The sequence below is a fragment of the Pristiophorus japonicus genome, chromosome 20 (genome assembly GCF_044704955.1).
Source record: "Pristiophorus japonicus isolate sPriJap1 chromosome 20, sPriJap1.hap1, whole genome shotgun sequence".
Lineage (NCBI taxonomy): Eukaryota > Metazoa > Chordata > Chondrichthyes > Pristiophoridae > Pristiophorus > Pristiophorus japonicus.
The window spans coordinates 35,240,917-35,254,857 of record NC_091996.1 but is presented as its reverse complement, the minus strand read 5'-3'; the positions used below and the strand labels follow the sequence as shown (position 1 = coordinate 35,254,857).

General features: G+C 40.1%; 2 protein-coding genes across 9 annotated transcripts in view; both read left to right on the top strand.

Moving 5' to 3' along the window:
* The window catches only part of cdk5rap2 (CDK5 regulatory subunit associated protein 2), a 138,694-nt gene that overhangs the window by 47,621 nt on the left and 77,132 nt on the right, over positions 1 to 13,941 (top strand). For all 8 annotated transcript variants that reach the window (XM_070862737.1, XM_070862739.1, XM_070862736.1 and 5 more), the window contains exons 10-17: positions 4,217 to 4,351; positions 4,654 to 4,773; positions 4,965 to 5,057; positions 5,174 to 5,392; positions 6,641 to 6,811; positions 8,425 to 8,541; positions 9,813 to 9,950; positions 13,310 to 13,489. In XM_070862737.1, the coding sequence (XP_070718838.1) occupies positions 4,217 to 4,351; positions 4,654 to 4,773; positions 4,965 to 5,057; positions 5,174 to 5,392; positions 6,641 to 6,811; positions 8,425 to 8,541; positions 9,813 to 9,950; positions 13,310 to 13,489 (1,173 nt within the window). The remainder of the gene's footprint in view (positions 1 to 4,216; positions 4,352 to 4,653; positions 4,774 to 4,964; positions 5,058 to 5,173; positions 5,393 to 6,640; positions 6,812 to 8,424; positions 8,542 to 9,812; positions 9,951 to 13,309; positions 13,490 to 13,941) is intronic.
* LOC139233047 (uncharacterized) lies at positions 1,863 to 3,172 on the top strand. Its single transcript, XM_070863567.1, has one exon. The coding sequence runs from the start codon at positions 1,982 to 1,984 to the stop codon at positions 3,170 to 3,172; it is 1,191 nt and encodes a 396-aa protein (XP_070719668.1). The 5' UTR covers positions 1,863 to 1,981.

The following is a 13,941-nucleotide window of genomic DNA, read 5'->3' as shown; positions in this document are numbered from 1 at the left end:
TTCCGGCGCACCATCGAACCCAGGCTGGTCACGTAAGTCTCGGAGGTGCGCCGTTTTCACCAGATGCCGAAACTTCGGCCCAGTGTTTCTGCGCATTTAGATGGTTTCCTTTTAGTTTTAGGGTTAATATAGTTGTAACTTATTTTTACATGCTTAAAATTTATTGTTTCAGATTATGCAGAAACAAATTAGTTATTTAAATCTAATCCACATAGCTAGACAAACTAGCTGAGAATACAGTGAAATGAAAACCTAAACTGCTTTGCTACCCTGTCATTTCACGTTGTCTGTGTACTCATTTATTGCGAGACTGTACCAGGCAACCTTGGTTTATAGCGGGGGGGTCCTGAAAAACTGGCTTTTTAAAAGAAAAGGCTTTCCAGCAATGAATGCACTCCTTTACTCACACATCGAAGAAGTAAATGCTAAGAAGAGCACAAAATCAAGTTTATAGCTCGGAATGATTTTTCCAAGTTGATTTGCATTCAGCTCACCGGAAGCTGCTTGTGAAATTGGTTTCCGGTTAAGCAGATGACAGTGTGGTTGGAGGAGGGTACTTGTTAATTGCACAGAATTGTTAGACTAACAGCTCTTGTGTGAAAGGCTGCTCAGAGGCACAGTTGGAGATCTGGAGCGGACATTTGCATTCGTGATGAAATGGCCAGCTTAAACATTCCAGTCCGGCAGGCTGTGGGCTTTCTTGTAGAGGAAGTTACTAAACTAGGAATTGAGTCACCATGTTGTCTCATATAGAAAATTGACCTTTTATTAAAAACTGCAGGATAGAAAACGGAACAAACGGAAATTTAGATTGGAAGTCAGCAGAAAAATTAAGATTTTAAGAACGATGCATGCCAACTAGTTGCATGCAGAGGCCCAGTTTGAGCATATGAGGAAAAGTTCATGATGATCCTGAATCTGGGGTGAAATTACTCTGTATTTTGTGCTAATGGCTTCCGAGAGTATTTAATTTTATGAAAAATTGGTAGTATATTGGCTTGAAGAGAACTTCTCAGTGTAGTCGTGCCCACCTTTTGTGTGATGCAAGCTGTTCACTGAAGACTCTACCAACAACAGGAAACCAGTGGTTTTTCTAAGGTAGCGTGCAGGCACTTGTAAGCTAAAATAGGAAGGCGGCCTCGTTCTACAGAAATCGTCATTTTGAAAGTTCCTGTGGAAAACGTCTTTTTTTTTAAAGTTCCGTGCAAGCCTGGAACCACAAACCAACAGCTATCAAACTGCTTGGCTTGCACTTCCTAAAATATTTTGTCATTGTGCTTACTGAACAAAGAGAACTAAGAGTTTACTGGAAGACTGGAATCCGAATATGATCTATAATCTATGATCGATCACACTGAAGCAGTAAGAGCACTTCAGCAAATGTACTGTCCTGGTTTCCATGTTTGTCACACCAATTTATATCTTGAAGCAGTGAGCTGGTGGAAGTTTTGCAGGACTGCAGTAATTGAACGATTCAGCCACAAGTTGTGGTGGTCTGCATTGTACAAAATAAATCGCATCTCATCGAGGAGAAGGTAAACGGCAGCAGCCTGCAACGCTACTTGATTAAAGGTCGTTCTTCCTGTGCCTTGCTCTTTCATGTTGGGATTGTTATGGAAATGACGATGTGTTTCTTCACAGAATGGTAACAAAACATCAGATCAAACTTGATATGTTCAAACCAGCAAAGAGGCGACTTTTGTAAGAATTGGTAGTCGGAGGTATGTGCTTGAATAGCTTATGAAAGATTGACGATGGTGCCCCATCACTGAAAAGGCGCAGTTGATCACCATAGCAACTCTTGATATAGTTGCAGCTGGGCCCTTTTTTGTTTGAAATTTATGAGAGGAAACCGAATCAGAAAAGTGAACCAAGAGCTTTGTGCTATTTGAAGCCGGTAACGTATTCTGTAATTCACATTTCCAGGACGGCATGGTGAGCAGTTTTGTTTTTAAGAAGCTTGGAGCTTAATTTAGTGAAAATGAAGGGTCTTTGTCGAGTGTGTGGCAGCAATCTCCAAGGAAACCAGCGTCGCTGGATTTTCAACACCTCTGGCAAAAGAAGATTCCAGATTATTCTTTCTTGTATATTGGGTTATACTGTTAGCCGTGATGGCCAAGGAGAGTTCCTGTGCAGTAAATGCGCCTTTATGTTGGAAAAGGTATTAAAGTATGACATTGTTATTGCTCGTGTGAAGACTGTTGCCAGTGAGAGGCTGCAGATGTTGACCACAGAGAAGGAACAACTAATTCAGTGTATTGTGCACCTGTACTTTCGGTTTAACGAAGAAGCTAACATTTCCCAATATAAAGCACGAGGCATCTCTACTGAGGATGAGAATCAAACTTCTCTACAATACAGCTTGCTTCTACAAGATGAATCTGTTTTATCTGAATTCTGGACGCCAGGAAGGAGCAACAAGGACAGCTTGGGCTGCTCGAGCTGCTGGCGTTCCTTCACTGGTGGCCACAGGATGAGAAAGTGCCGCAGTTCTGATTCACTGCGAGTAGCCGATTTATTCTGTGACTTAGTGTGTTCAACCCCTAGACGGACCATGAGGCGTGGCTTAACAGGAAATGCACGTCCACCTCTGTTAGGTAGCCAATCGCAGAGTATGTGCTTCGATTTAGTACCGAGAAGTTCTTGTTCTGCGAGAAAGCCTGCTAGCCACATCGGTTCAAGGCAGGTAATTTGTACAGACAATCTGGAAACTGAATCAATGACCACATTAAATTCAACCAGGATTGATTGGATAACTGATGAAGATTCTGAGAAAGTTCCACTGAAATCCACGTTTGATCGTAAAGCGCTAACTGAAAATTATCTCCTACTGAGACAATCTATTGCAAATGCAATTCAGGAAATTAAGGATATTGATTACAAACCAGTACCTTCCTTGTCTCGAAGCAAGATTCCAAAATGTGTGAAACTTTCTGCTAGGAGACCAGCATCAGGATGTAGCATTGCAACGGCCCTGCAAGAAACCTATAATCTTAACGGTGCAAAATCTGTACAAGAGCTGTGGGAGGAGCTAGAAGATGAATATGCTCCTTTAAAAACTGAGGTAGTTGATGCCAGTAGTGTGTGTGTGTGTGTGTGTGTGTGTGTGGCATATGTGAACATTTCCTGTCTAACTCTTGTTTTAGCACTTTGTCAACATTTAGAAATTTAAAATGCTCATGTAAACACATAATGGAAAATTCCAATGTAAGCTCTTGCCTGTTGGGTTTAATGGCAGGCCTCTGACCACTGATGACCTTTTAGTGCCTCTCTGTTCTTTGTCTCCCATATCCCCCAAACTTTAGGCCTCCTCAGCCTTGACCCTCCATTTCTAGCTGCTTGTGCCTTTCATAATCTAATTTACCATGTAGCAGCCTTCTCTTGTATCTGGACAGCTCCTCCATTGTTCCCAGCCTCCTATGCCCTCTACCTAGCCCCCTCTCCTCCTCCCTCACAGTCTCTCCACTGCCTCTTCTGCCGCTCTCGTTTCCAGCCTTCAGTGCCCCACTCCGCTGTCCGTTTCTTTTTCACACACACTTCAAATTCCACCCCCCATTCATCTTTCTCCTCCTCCTCCTGCTTTTTTTCCCCTCTGTCTTTTTGCGTGTCTGTCTTTCTCCTCTGCTTTCACCTCTCCCCATTCTGTTAATTTTGTTTGAATCATTTAAAAGGAGAAAAGAACAATGAAGGATGCAAACACATTCCATCAGGCAAACAAACATCACAGAAGTTTAGTAAAACGCACAACCAAAAATATTAGACGAGCATACACTCACGCAAAAAAATCAACTTTATAAAGCCCAACCTATTGCACTTCAAGCAGTAGCATAGATAGAGAAAAACTTCATATGGCAAACTTTATGGTCCCCTTAAAGATCACATGCACACAAAATTAGAGAAACATGCCTCCGTAAGATATTATCCCACTAAAAAAATTTCACAGCAGCCAAGAAAAACTGGTGTGTGTGTGTATATATAGTGACACAAGGCAAAAATGCACACCAGCACAGAATGAGATGACAAAAAATAAGTAAGATGACTCTCCGAGCAACACCACAAGATGATCTATTTTACAAGGTTAACTTTCATCATAATAATTACAATGTTGTCTGAAGAATGTTGGACCTTCTCTGCCATTCGAGTAATTGAGTTTCTTCATTTCTAATCTGTTGCTACCTCACAAGGACACTACAATTTTGTTTGAATCCCTTTACAGAACCTGGTTGAGAAACAGAGGCAATTGGGACAGCTGGAGGTGGGAGCCAAGCAGCTAAAGGCTGATCTTGAGATCGCTGAAACTACTATCTGTGCTCTGCAAGAAAAGCTGAAGGAAGCAGATGGTGCAAATAGGGTACAAATTCAAACCCATATCTTTCTTTAAGTATATTATTTGTATAATTTAGGGCTTTAATCAATTACTTTAAATTACTGAGCACCTAACTTTCGCCTAAAGAACTCTGACTATTGTTCTACTGAACAGTTTCTGATTGTTGGATTGGCCATGTGCAGATTATTTAGAAATACATTTTTAGAAGTCAAAAAATTAACCAAACAGGCTTATACAAGGCATTAATTATTGAGAGGCAAGCTGTTGAATCATCATTCGAGTTTTCAGTAAATTTGTTTTAATTGTTCTATCCCAATAATTTCTAGACTGTGCAAGAGCATGCTAATGAAAAGGAGAATGAGCTGCTTGCTGAGAAACAGAACAGTCTGAAACGAGATAAAACTATTCAAGGACTGACTCTGGCCCTGAAGGCCAAAGATAAAGAGGTATGCGGCTCTGTGCGGTCAATAAAGATTTAGTTTCCCCATTGCACTCAGGTTTTTTTTAAACTATGCAAGACGTATCCTGCTTAAGAGATGAGCTTGAAACTGTGAATACATTTGCATTTATTTAACATTTCATTCTATGCACTTTCACACTGTTTACTCCTTTTTTTTTTTAAATCGTCTTCAAACAGATAGAGGAGCTTTGTCATGAAATTGAAGATCGAGACAATGCCCTGGCAAAAGCAAGAGATTCTATACATAAAGCACAACTGCAGAAATTTCAGGTAAAAGGCAAAACTGGTTAATTATTTCTGCAGTAGTCTTCCTATTTGGAGTTTTGGTGAATGGATTTTCTCTGTATAAAACACTCATTTTCAGAGGATTTTTTTTTAACCCTCAGGGAGCAGAAGAGTATCAAAGTCTCATGACTGAGAAAGAAACTGAGCTTGCAGAGCTGCGCGCAGATCATAATGGAAAAGTGATGGAGATCCAGAAGTTGCAAAGAACATTGAGCCGACGAGAGCAGGAGCTGAATGACTTGACTGAAGCAAGGAGTCAGCTAGAAGAGGAGGTGGATGTCCTTCAGCTTCAAAAAACAAAGGGCGACAAGACTGTTAATGTTAGTGTCCATTCTGTAACTCTACCATTTTATATGAAGTTACTTATCAGCAAATTGTTTGTACTATGTTCTTGTGGAAAGAACTTGGAACTCCTATTGCCTATTGGTTTCTCAAAAATCCCAAGATGCTTCATGTACAATGAATTATTTTGAAGTGTAGTCCCTGTTGTGTGAATGTGGTGGACAGTTTTTGAGGTAATAAAGTTTCATCAGAGGTTTTTAAAATTAGTGATCGAAGCTTTGCAATCTTTTGATGCTTTGTATCCTTTTTATAATGAGGTGCTAAATCATCTTATGTGGCACCTTGTCAAACATCTTCTGAAAATCCAGACAATATTTACAGCATTCCCTTTATACAGTAATTTCCTGTTTTTTAAAAAAGCATGACTGGCCTTTTACACATCCATGCTAATTAGCCCATGCGTGTTCATTAACTTCATCCTGTATTATGGATTGTAGAAAACATTCAAGGTCAGACTAACCAACCTATAGTTTTCTGGTTTATCTCTTTCCCCTTTCTTGAACAGGGGTATAATATTTTTCACTTCCAGTCTTTGGCATAATTCCCATTTCCCGAGATTTAACGAAAATTCTGCTATCCTTCCCAAACTCCTTCAGTTAAGTGAGCAACTTTAATTTAAAAAAAAATCAAGTTAATCTACTCCATTCTGAAAAGTTCAAGTTCAAAATAATAAAGCTCTGAGGACAGTTTCACCTATGTAGTTTCTTAACTTTGGCTTTTTTTGAAAACAGCTTTTAATAAGTGATAATTAAGCAAAGGCGACAGGAATCCAGAGTGAGCTGACTACATGAGGGGCAGAACCGTTTGTGACTTCTATATCCTCTAACCGCCTTACTACTTCACCAAAATATTTTCATAATCTTGGCAAAGAATCTTGCCACATCTCCACTGTACTAAAGGATATTGTATCCTTTTTATTTTTGAATGGGAAAAGTATGGAAACTTGTTCAACAATCCCAAAAGGAAAAATGTGTCTTCATAATTTTAAAATTTAACTCTTAACTTAAATATTTGCCAAACTGAATTAACACACGAAGCAGTAATGTTTTCCCCCTTTTGATATTTTAGTGCTCATGTAAAATACAGCTTGCAAGTAAATGGCAGTAAATCCTTTCACTAACCATGTGGTTAATTTTGAATGTCATCAATGTTGCTAATGTGAAATCATTTCTTTGTGTACAAAACATTTCAACAAATACAATAAAATTCTGTCTTGCTTTCTGCAGGATATTCAAAATCACATTCAGAAACTGGGTGCTGAGTTAGCAGAGAAGGAACGTGCAATGGAGCACCAGTACCAAACTCTGCTGCTTGAGAACAAGCAGAAACTGCAAAGCCAAGAACTTGTCATTGAGCGCCTAACGGACAGCTTAAACAACAAAGATAGACTTCTCCAGGTGTGGACTAGGAAAGAAGCTATTGTAGAAAAATAGTAATCTAATTGAAAAGAACTGGTAGTGTAGACAGTGGCGATTGTGCTTTGATGTAACTTAAGGGAAGCAACTAATGTTTAAAATAAAATAATATTTTTATAGACATCTAGCTGATGTATTACTAGTGAATAATGTGTCCGGGAATATATCTTGGGCTATCTGTTTAAAGAGTACTGTTGCATTTAAACTCAATTGAATATATTAATGAGATGAAAATAAAAGGAAGTCTGCATGCATGGCAATTTATTTCTTCTTCAATTTTGAGGCAGATTTTTCTTTGGCTATATGTTACCAGAACTGAATCTATAAATATATATCTGTGCCATTATGAACAATGACCTGTAGCTAATTGAATGATGTCTTAAATACTTTGAATAGAATATGAAAAAGGAATAAAATGTAGTTAGTTACAGTTGCAGTGACATCCTTTAATAATTTACCTTTTATTTCCTTAATCTTGTGTCGTCTTCCTTATCTTCTTCCAGTCTCTGCAGCTTGCATTTGATCGAGCTGAGAGTATAGGGCAGTGGTCACAAATGTTCCCTGTAAGCTGCGCTTTGTTCTGTGCGACCTGTTTCTCTTACTACGCAGTCCCTTTAAATTTCTGTGCATGTGCGGTACTTGCAATGGAAAGCCGGTGGGCGGCATACGTGGGACCTTTCCGTTATGGCAGGATCAATGCAGCCACGCAGCTTAGAGGGAAACATGGTCATCTATTCCTGTTCTTTGGTTGATTGCTTATAAGGTAGAGAAAAATAGCCTGCGGGGATTGAGTTTCTGATTTCTCTCACCCTCCCTATAGGAAAGCATTGGCCTCTACCTAGTGTTCCCCACTGTTGCTATAATTGGACATCTTTGATACAACAATGTCCCAGCTTTGTGGTACACTCTGTTGAAGATCCAACTTCTGTGCCACTTTTTTATTATTTACTTTATTTAAAACGCTATATATGGCTTGTAATTTACTCCAGGCCTTCAGTTGTAGTAAGCACCATGTCAGATTACACAATGGACTTGCTTGTGACAAAATCATAATTGACAGAATTTCAGTGAGCTACAGAGCATACGTCATGGACAGTAATAACAATTAATGAATCTATAAAGGAGGCTGGCTGACCACTTAAGTGACCCATTCACAAGTGGGCTATGGGCAGCATATTCTTGGAGATATTTAACATGTCGTCCTATTTTGTTTAGAAAACTTGTACGTTTTCAACTGGGGAAAATAATAGCTTTATAACCTGCAATAATTAATTAATCCTGCTTTTATATTTTACAATTTCTGATTCCTCTCCAAATATCTAAGTGGGGATTTGACCCTGTAACCTTCAGACCCATGTTGGTTAGTACTTTGTGTCACTAGCTTGTTGAGCCAATACAGAACTTTCTTTAGATGCTGTCCTTGAAAGCCATATGACTTAGATAATGATGTCATTAGTTAGTGGCAGGTGTAATTAATTTAGAACAAGTCATGGCCTTTTTTTTTGCCTGTGGTGATGAAGACTGAATACTGATCACCTTTTTCTCTTGCATTTTGCTTTCCTCTTTCTTCCTGTCCCCCCCCCCCACCCACCCAGGATTATATTGAACTGGCAAAAGGAGTTCAGCAAGGAGGGGATCAGAGTCCAAATGGAAAGGATGCTTTGCTGGCTAAACTGCGCGATCGTCTGAGAGAGAAAGACCGTGCTCTTGAGGTATTCACTTTAGCAAATTAAGCATAGATGTGGTAATGGATGATGCGTTGTGGTTAGTGTTTGTAGAAATAACAACAATGTATTTCAAACTTTTAATAATGTACCAGCACAAATTTTAAGGCCCACTAGAAAAGATTTAGCCACAAAAATATTAAATTTGTAAGTATAACTAGCTTTCCCCATAGTTCAATGAGTAGATATGTTGCATTAGAGAATCATACAGACCAGGAGGATCCCAGGTTCAATCCATAATCCGTGGTCAATCCAATGACCAGCAGTGGGAGTGTTGTAGTTGGCCTTAGTATTGCCAGTCTAAGGAGGGGAAAATTTTAGATTGAGATCTTGTACCTGATCGCCATGCCTGGTGGAAAGTACTTGTGTGTAGATGTCAAATGAAAATATGATTTCGGCTCAGCTGCAACATCTCCATGTTAAAATAATCTGCAAACACTTCTTACCTAGGCTCACAGATGCAGAAAGACCGTTCCGGTGAGATACCGGAGGTCAGCGGAAACGATGGAACCATGCCCCAGCATAAGTTAATGCCTTCTACAAAGGATGGGAGAATAGACATCAGTTGATGTGCCCAACCTTAAAATAGAATCATTAAAATCTGTATTGATCTCTTTCAAATGGCAGATGTGACAAAGCTGTATGCAAATGGCAACCCATAGCAGTATTTTATCAAGCACTAGCATAAGTAATTATTTTATTCTGTAACTAGCTACAATTGGGAGAAGCCTACTAACAGGTTGCTGCCTTCTTGACTGGGGATTTGCCATGTGCTATAGGAAAAGCATTTTGTTCAAAGAACAAACTAGTGCATCTTCTCACAAAAAGAAATCGAAGCATGACAAAGATTTAAGATTAACAGCAACAGAGAATCAATGTCAAGATGGGGAGGGGCAAAATCTGACATTGTTGATGGCTTCATGGGAAAATTAGCTGAAGAGTTGCTGATTCTCTGAGTTGATTAACACCAGTAAAAATGCAGCCGTTAACCCAGAATGCTTCAGTGACTATGCCATTGCTATGCGGACACGTGCATCTGTTAATTCAGTTCTCCTGCACTGCAGCTCATTAACTCTTCTCAGCCAGTGTCTGATTTAGGTTAGCAGTACAGGTACTTTATTTTCACACGAAGTTAATTAATTCTGATTCTTTGTACCTTTTCTGTTTTACGGAGGTACAAAATAAATGTAGCTTTTATTTCTCCATATTCCATGTAATTAATATTCACTTTTTGCAATTTTCTTTTCTAAACCCTAAAGGAAGCCATTGATCAAAAACATGCAGCTGTCGATGAAAAGGAGAATGAAATTCAAAAGCTGCATCTAGCTTTGAGAGAAAAGGAACATGATTTTGATCGACTGAAGAGTCTTCTTGCCAACAATGAAGAAACTGTTAATGTAAGCTTACTTTTAACATGGGTTGAAAATTATATATGGTCTACAAATATATTTATACATTTTTAAAATACCATAGTTATTTTCTCTGGACATATAGTATAGGCACAAATTGTACTTTGGTGAGGCAAGAAATGATTTGTTAGCAAGCTGCTTCTATCCATCTGTATGTAACCATCGGTATAGAAACATAGAAAATAGGTGCAGGAGTAGGCCATTCGGCCTTTCGAGCCTGCACCTCCATTCAATAAGATCATGGCTGATCATTCCCTTAGTACCCCTTTCCTGCTTTCTCTCCATACCCCTTGATCTCTTTAGTCGTAAGGGCCATATCTAACTCCCTCTTGAATATATCCAATGAACTGGCATCAACAACTCTCTGCGGCAGGGAATTCCACAGGTTAACAACTCTCAGTGAAGAAGTTTCTTCTCGTCTCAGTCCTAAATGGCCTATCCCTTATCCTAAGACTATGTCCCCTGGTTCTGGACTTCTCCAACATCGGGAACATTCTTCCCGCATCTAACCTATCTAGTCCCGTTAGAATCTTATAAGTTTCTGTGAGATCCCCTCTCATCCTTCTAAACTCTGGTGAATAAAGGCCCAGTTGATCCAGTCTCTCCTCATATGTCAGTCCAGCCATCCCTGGAATCAGTCTGGTGAACCTTCGCTGCATTCCCTCAATAGCAAGAACGTCCTTCCTCAGATTAGGAGACCAAAACTGAACACAATATTCCAGGTGAGGCCTCACCAAGGCCCTGTACAACTGCAGTAAGACCTCCCTGCTCCTATACTCAAATCCCCTAGCTATGAAGGCCAACATACCATTTGCCGCCTTCACCGCCTGCTGTACCTGCATGCCAACTTTCAATGACTGATGAACCATGACAACCAGGTCTCGTTGCACCTCCCCTTTTCCTAATCTGCTGCCATTCAGATAATCTGCCTTCGTGTTTTTGCCCCCAAAATGGATAACTTCACATTTATCCACATTATACTGCATCTGCCATGCATTTGCCCACTCGCCTAACCTATCTAAGTCACCCTGCAGCCTCTTGGCGTCCTCCTCACAGCTCAGACCGCCACCCAGTTTAGTGTCATCTGCAAACTTGGAGATATTACACTCAATTCCTTCATCTAAATCATTGATGTATATTGTAAAGAGCTGGGGTCCCAGCACTGAGCCCTGTGGCACTCCACAAGTCACTGCCTGCCATTCTGAAAAGGACCCGTTTATCCCTACTCTCTGCTTCCTGTCTGCCAATCAGTTCTCTATCTACGTCAGTACAATACCATGTGCTTTGATTTTGCACACCGATCTCTTGTTCGGGACCTTGTCAAACGCCTTTTGAAAGTCCAAATACACCACATCTACTGGTTCTCCCTTGTCCATTCTGCTAGTTACACCCTCAAAAAATTCCAGAAGATTCGTCAAGCATGATTTCCCTTTCATAAATCCATGCTGACTTGGACCGATCCTGTCACTGCATTCCAAATGCGCTGCTATTTCATCCTTAATGATTGATTCCAACATTTTCCCCACTACTGCTGTCAGGCTAACCGGTCTATAATTACCTGTTTTCTCTCTCCCTCCTTTCTTTACTAGGGGGATCAAAGGGTATGGCGAGAAAGCAGAAATGGGTACTGAAGTTGCATGTTCAGCCATGAACTCATTGAATGGCGGTGCAGGCTCGAAGGGCCGAATGGCCTACTCCTGCACCTATTTTCTCTGTTTTCTGTGTTTAAAAAGTGGTGTTACATTAGCTACCCTCCAGTCCATAGGAACTGATCCAGAGTCAATAGACTGTTGGAAAATGATCACCAATGCATCCACTATTTCTCGGGCCACTTCCTTAAGTACTCTGGGATGCAGACTATCAGGTCCCGGAGATTTATTGGCCTTCAATCCCATCAATTTCCCTAACACAATTTCCCACCTAATAAGGATATCCTTCAGTTTCTCCTTCTCACTAGACTTTCGGTCCCCTAGTACTTCCGGAAGGTTATTTGTGTCTTATTTCGTGAAGACAGAACCGAAGTATTTGTTCAATTGGTCTGACATTTCTTTGTTCCCCATTATAAATTCACCTGAATCCGACTGCAAAGGACCTACGTTTGTCTTCACTAATCTTTTTCTCTTCGCATATTTTATAGAAGCTTTTGCAGTCAGTTTTTATGTTCCTTGCTATATTCCTCTCGTACTCTATTTTCCCCCTCTTTAATCCTCCTCTGTTGAATTCTAAATTTCTCCCAGTCCTCAGGTTTGTTGCTTTTTCTAGCTAATTTATATGTCTCTTCCTTGGTTTTAACACTATCCTTAATTTCCCTTGTTAGCCATGGTTGAGCTGCCTTCCCCGTTTTATTTTTACTCCAGACAGGGATGTACAATTGCTGAAGTTCATCCATGTGATCTTTAAATGTTTGCCATTGCCTATCCACTGTCAACCCTTTAAGTATCCTTTGCCAATCTATTCTAGCCAATTGACGCCTCAAACCATCGAAGTTACCTTTCCTTAAGTTCATGACCCAAGTTTCCGAATTAACTGTGTCACTCTCCATCTTAATAAAAAATTCTACCATATTATGGTCACTCTTCCCCAAGGGGCCTCGCACAACAAGATTGCTAATTAGTCCTTTCTCATTACACATCACCCAGTCTAGGATGGTCAGCTCTCTAGTTGGTTCCTCGACATATTGGTCTAGAAAACCATCCCTAATACACTCCAGGAAATCCTCCTCCACCGCATTGCTACCAGTTTGGTTAGCCCAATCAATATGTAGATTAGTCGTCCATGATAACTGCTGTACCTTTTATTGCACACATCCCTTATTTCTTGTTTAATGCTGTCCCCAACCTCACTACTACTGTTTGGCGGTCTGTACACAACTCCCACTAATATTTTCTGCCCTTTGGTATTCTGCAGCTCCACCCATACCAATTCCACATCATCCAGGCTAATGTCCCTTCCCTTTTTGTTCTTTCTTCCCCTCCCCCTTCCAGTGCTTGTTAAGAATCCGTTCTTTCCGAACACTCTCCAGTTCTGACGAAGGGTCATCGACCCGAAACGTTAACTCTGTTTCTCTCTTCACAGATGCTGCCTGACTCGCTGAGATTTCCAGCATTTTCTGGGTTTTTTAAATTCCAGATTCCAGCATCCACAGTATTTTGCTTTTGTATTAATATGGTTTACTTTTGTAATTGCTCTGGCTTATATTCACATTCCCCAAACTGCAGAGTTTGAAGAGACCTCTAGAATGCAGTATTGTTTTCCAAATCCTTTCATATGACTGTTCTTGTTGTACGTAAAATTATTGTCACCTAACTGCTCTCATCTAGTAGTCAATGTAACTTTATTTTTTGAAGAGCTTGGATGGTATAATTAAGGAAAAAGACATGGAACTGCAGAATCTGGCAAATACGTGCAAGAATTTGCAACGACTGAAACAAGAGCTGGAGGATAGCCGAGCACGGTCACTCCGTGAGAAGGATGTCGTTATTGCACAGCTGCAGCAGTCTCTTAAAAATAAGACTAAAAATTTGGAGGTAATTAATCTTTGGACAAGAATGAAGATTTGAGAAATGGGGATCGGAACAGACATTTGTACTGTACAGGTGCTTCGAAATACTGTCAAAATAGGCAATATATTTCATTATAACCAGTCTGGCCATGCTGCAGTATTTTTCTTTTTGTGAAACATTGAAACATAGAAAATAGGTGCAGGAGTAGGACATTTGGCCCTTCAAGCCTGCACCACCATTCAATATGATCATGGCTGATCATATAACTTCAGTACCCCGTTCCTGCTTTCTCTCCATACCCTTTGATCCCTTTAGCTGTAAGGGCCACATCTAACTCCCTTTTGAATATATCTAACGAACTGGCCTCAACTGGTGAAGTTCTATCCCAGGTTTGATAAAGCTTTTTAAAAACAAGAATCCCTTTTCAGATGTTAGTCTGATGATACTTTGTGTGGGTGTATGGCAAATATACAACA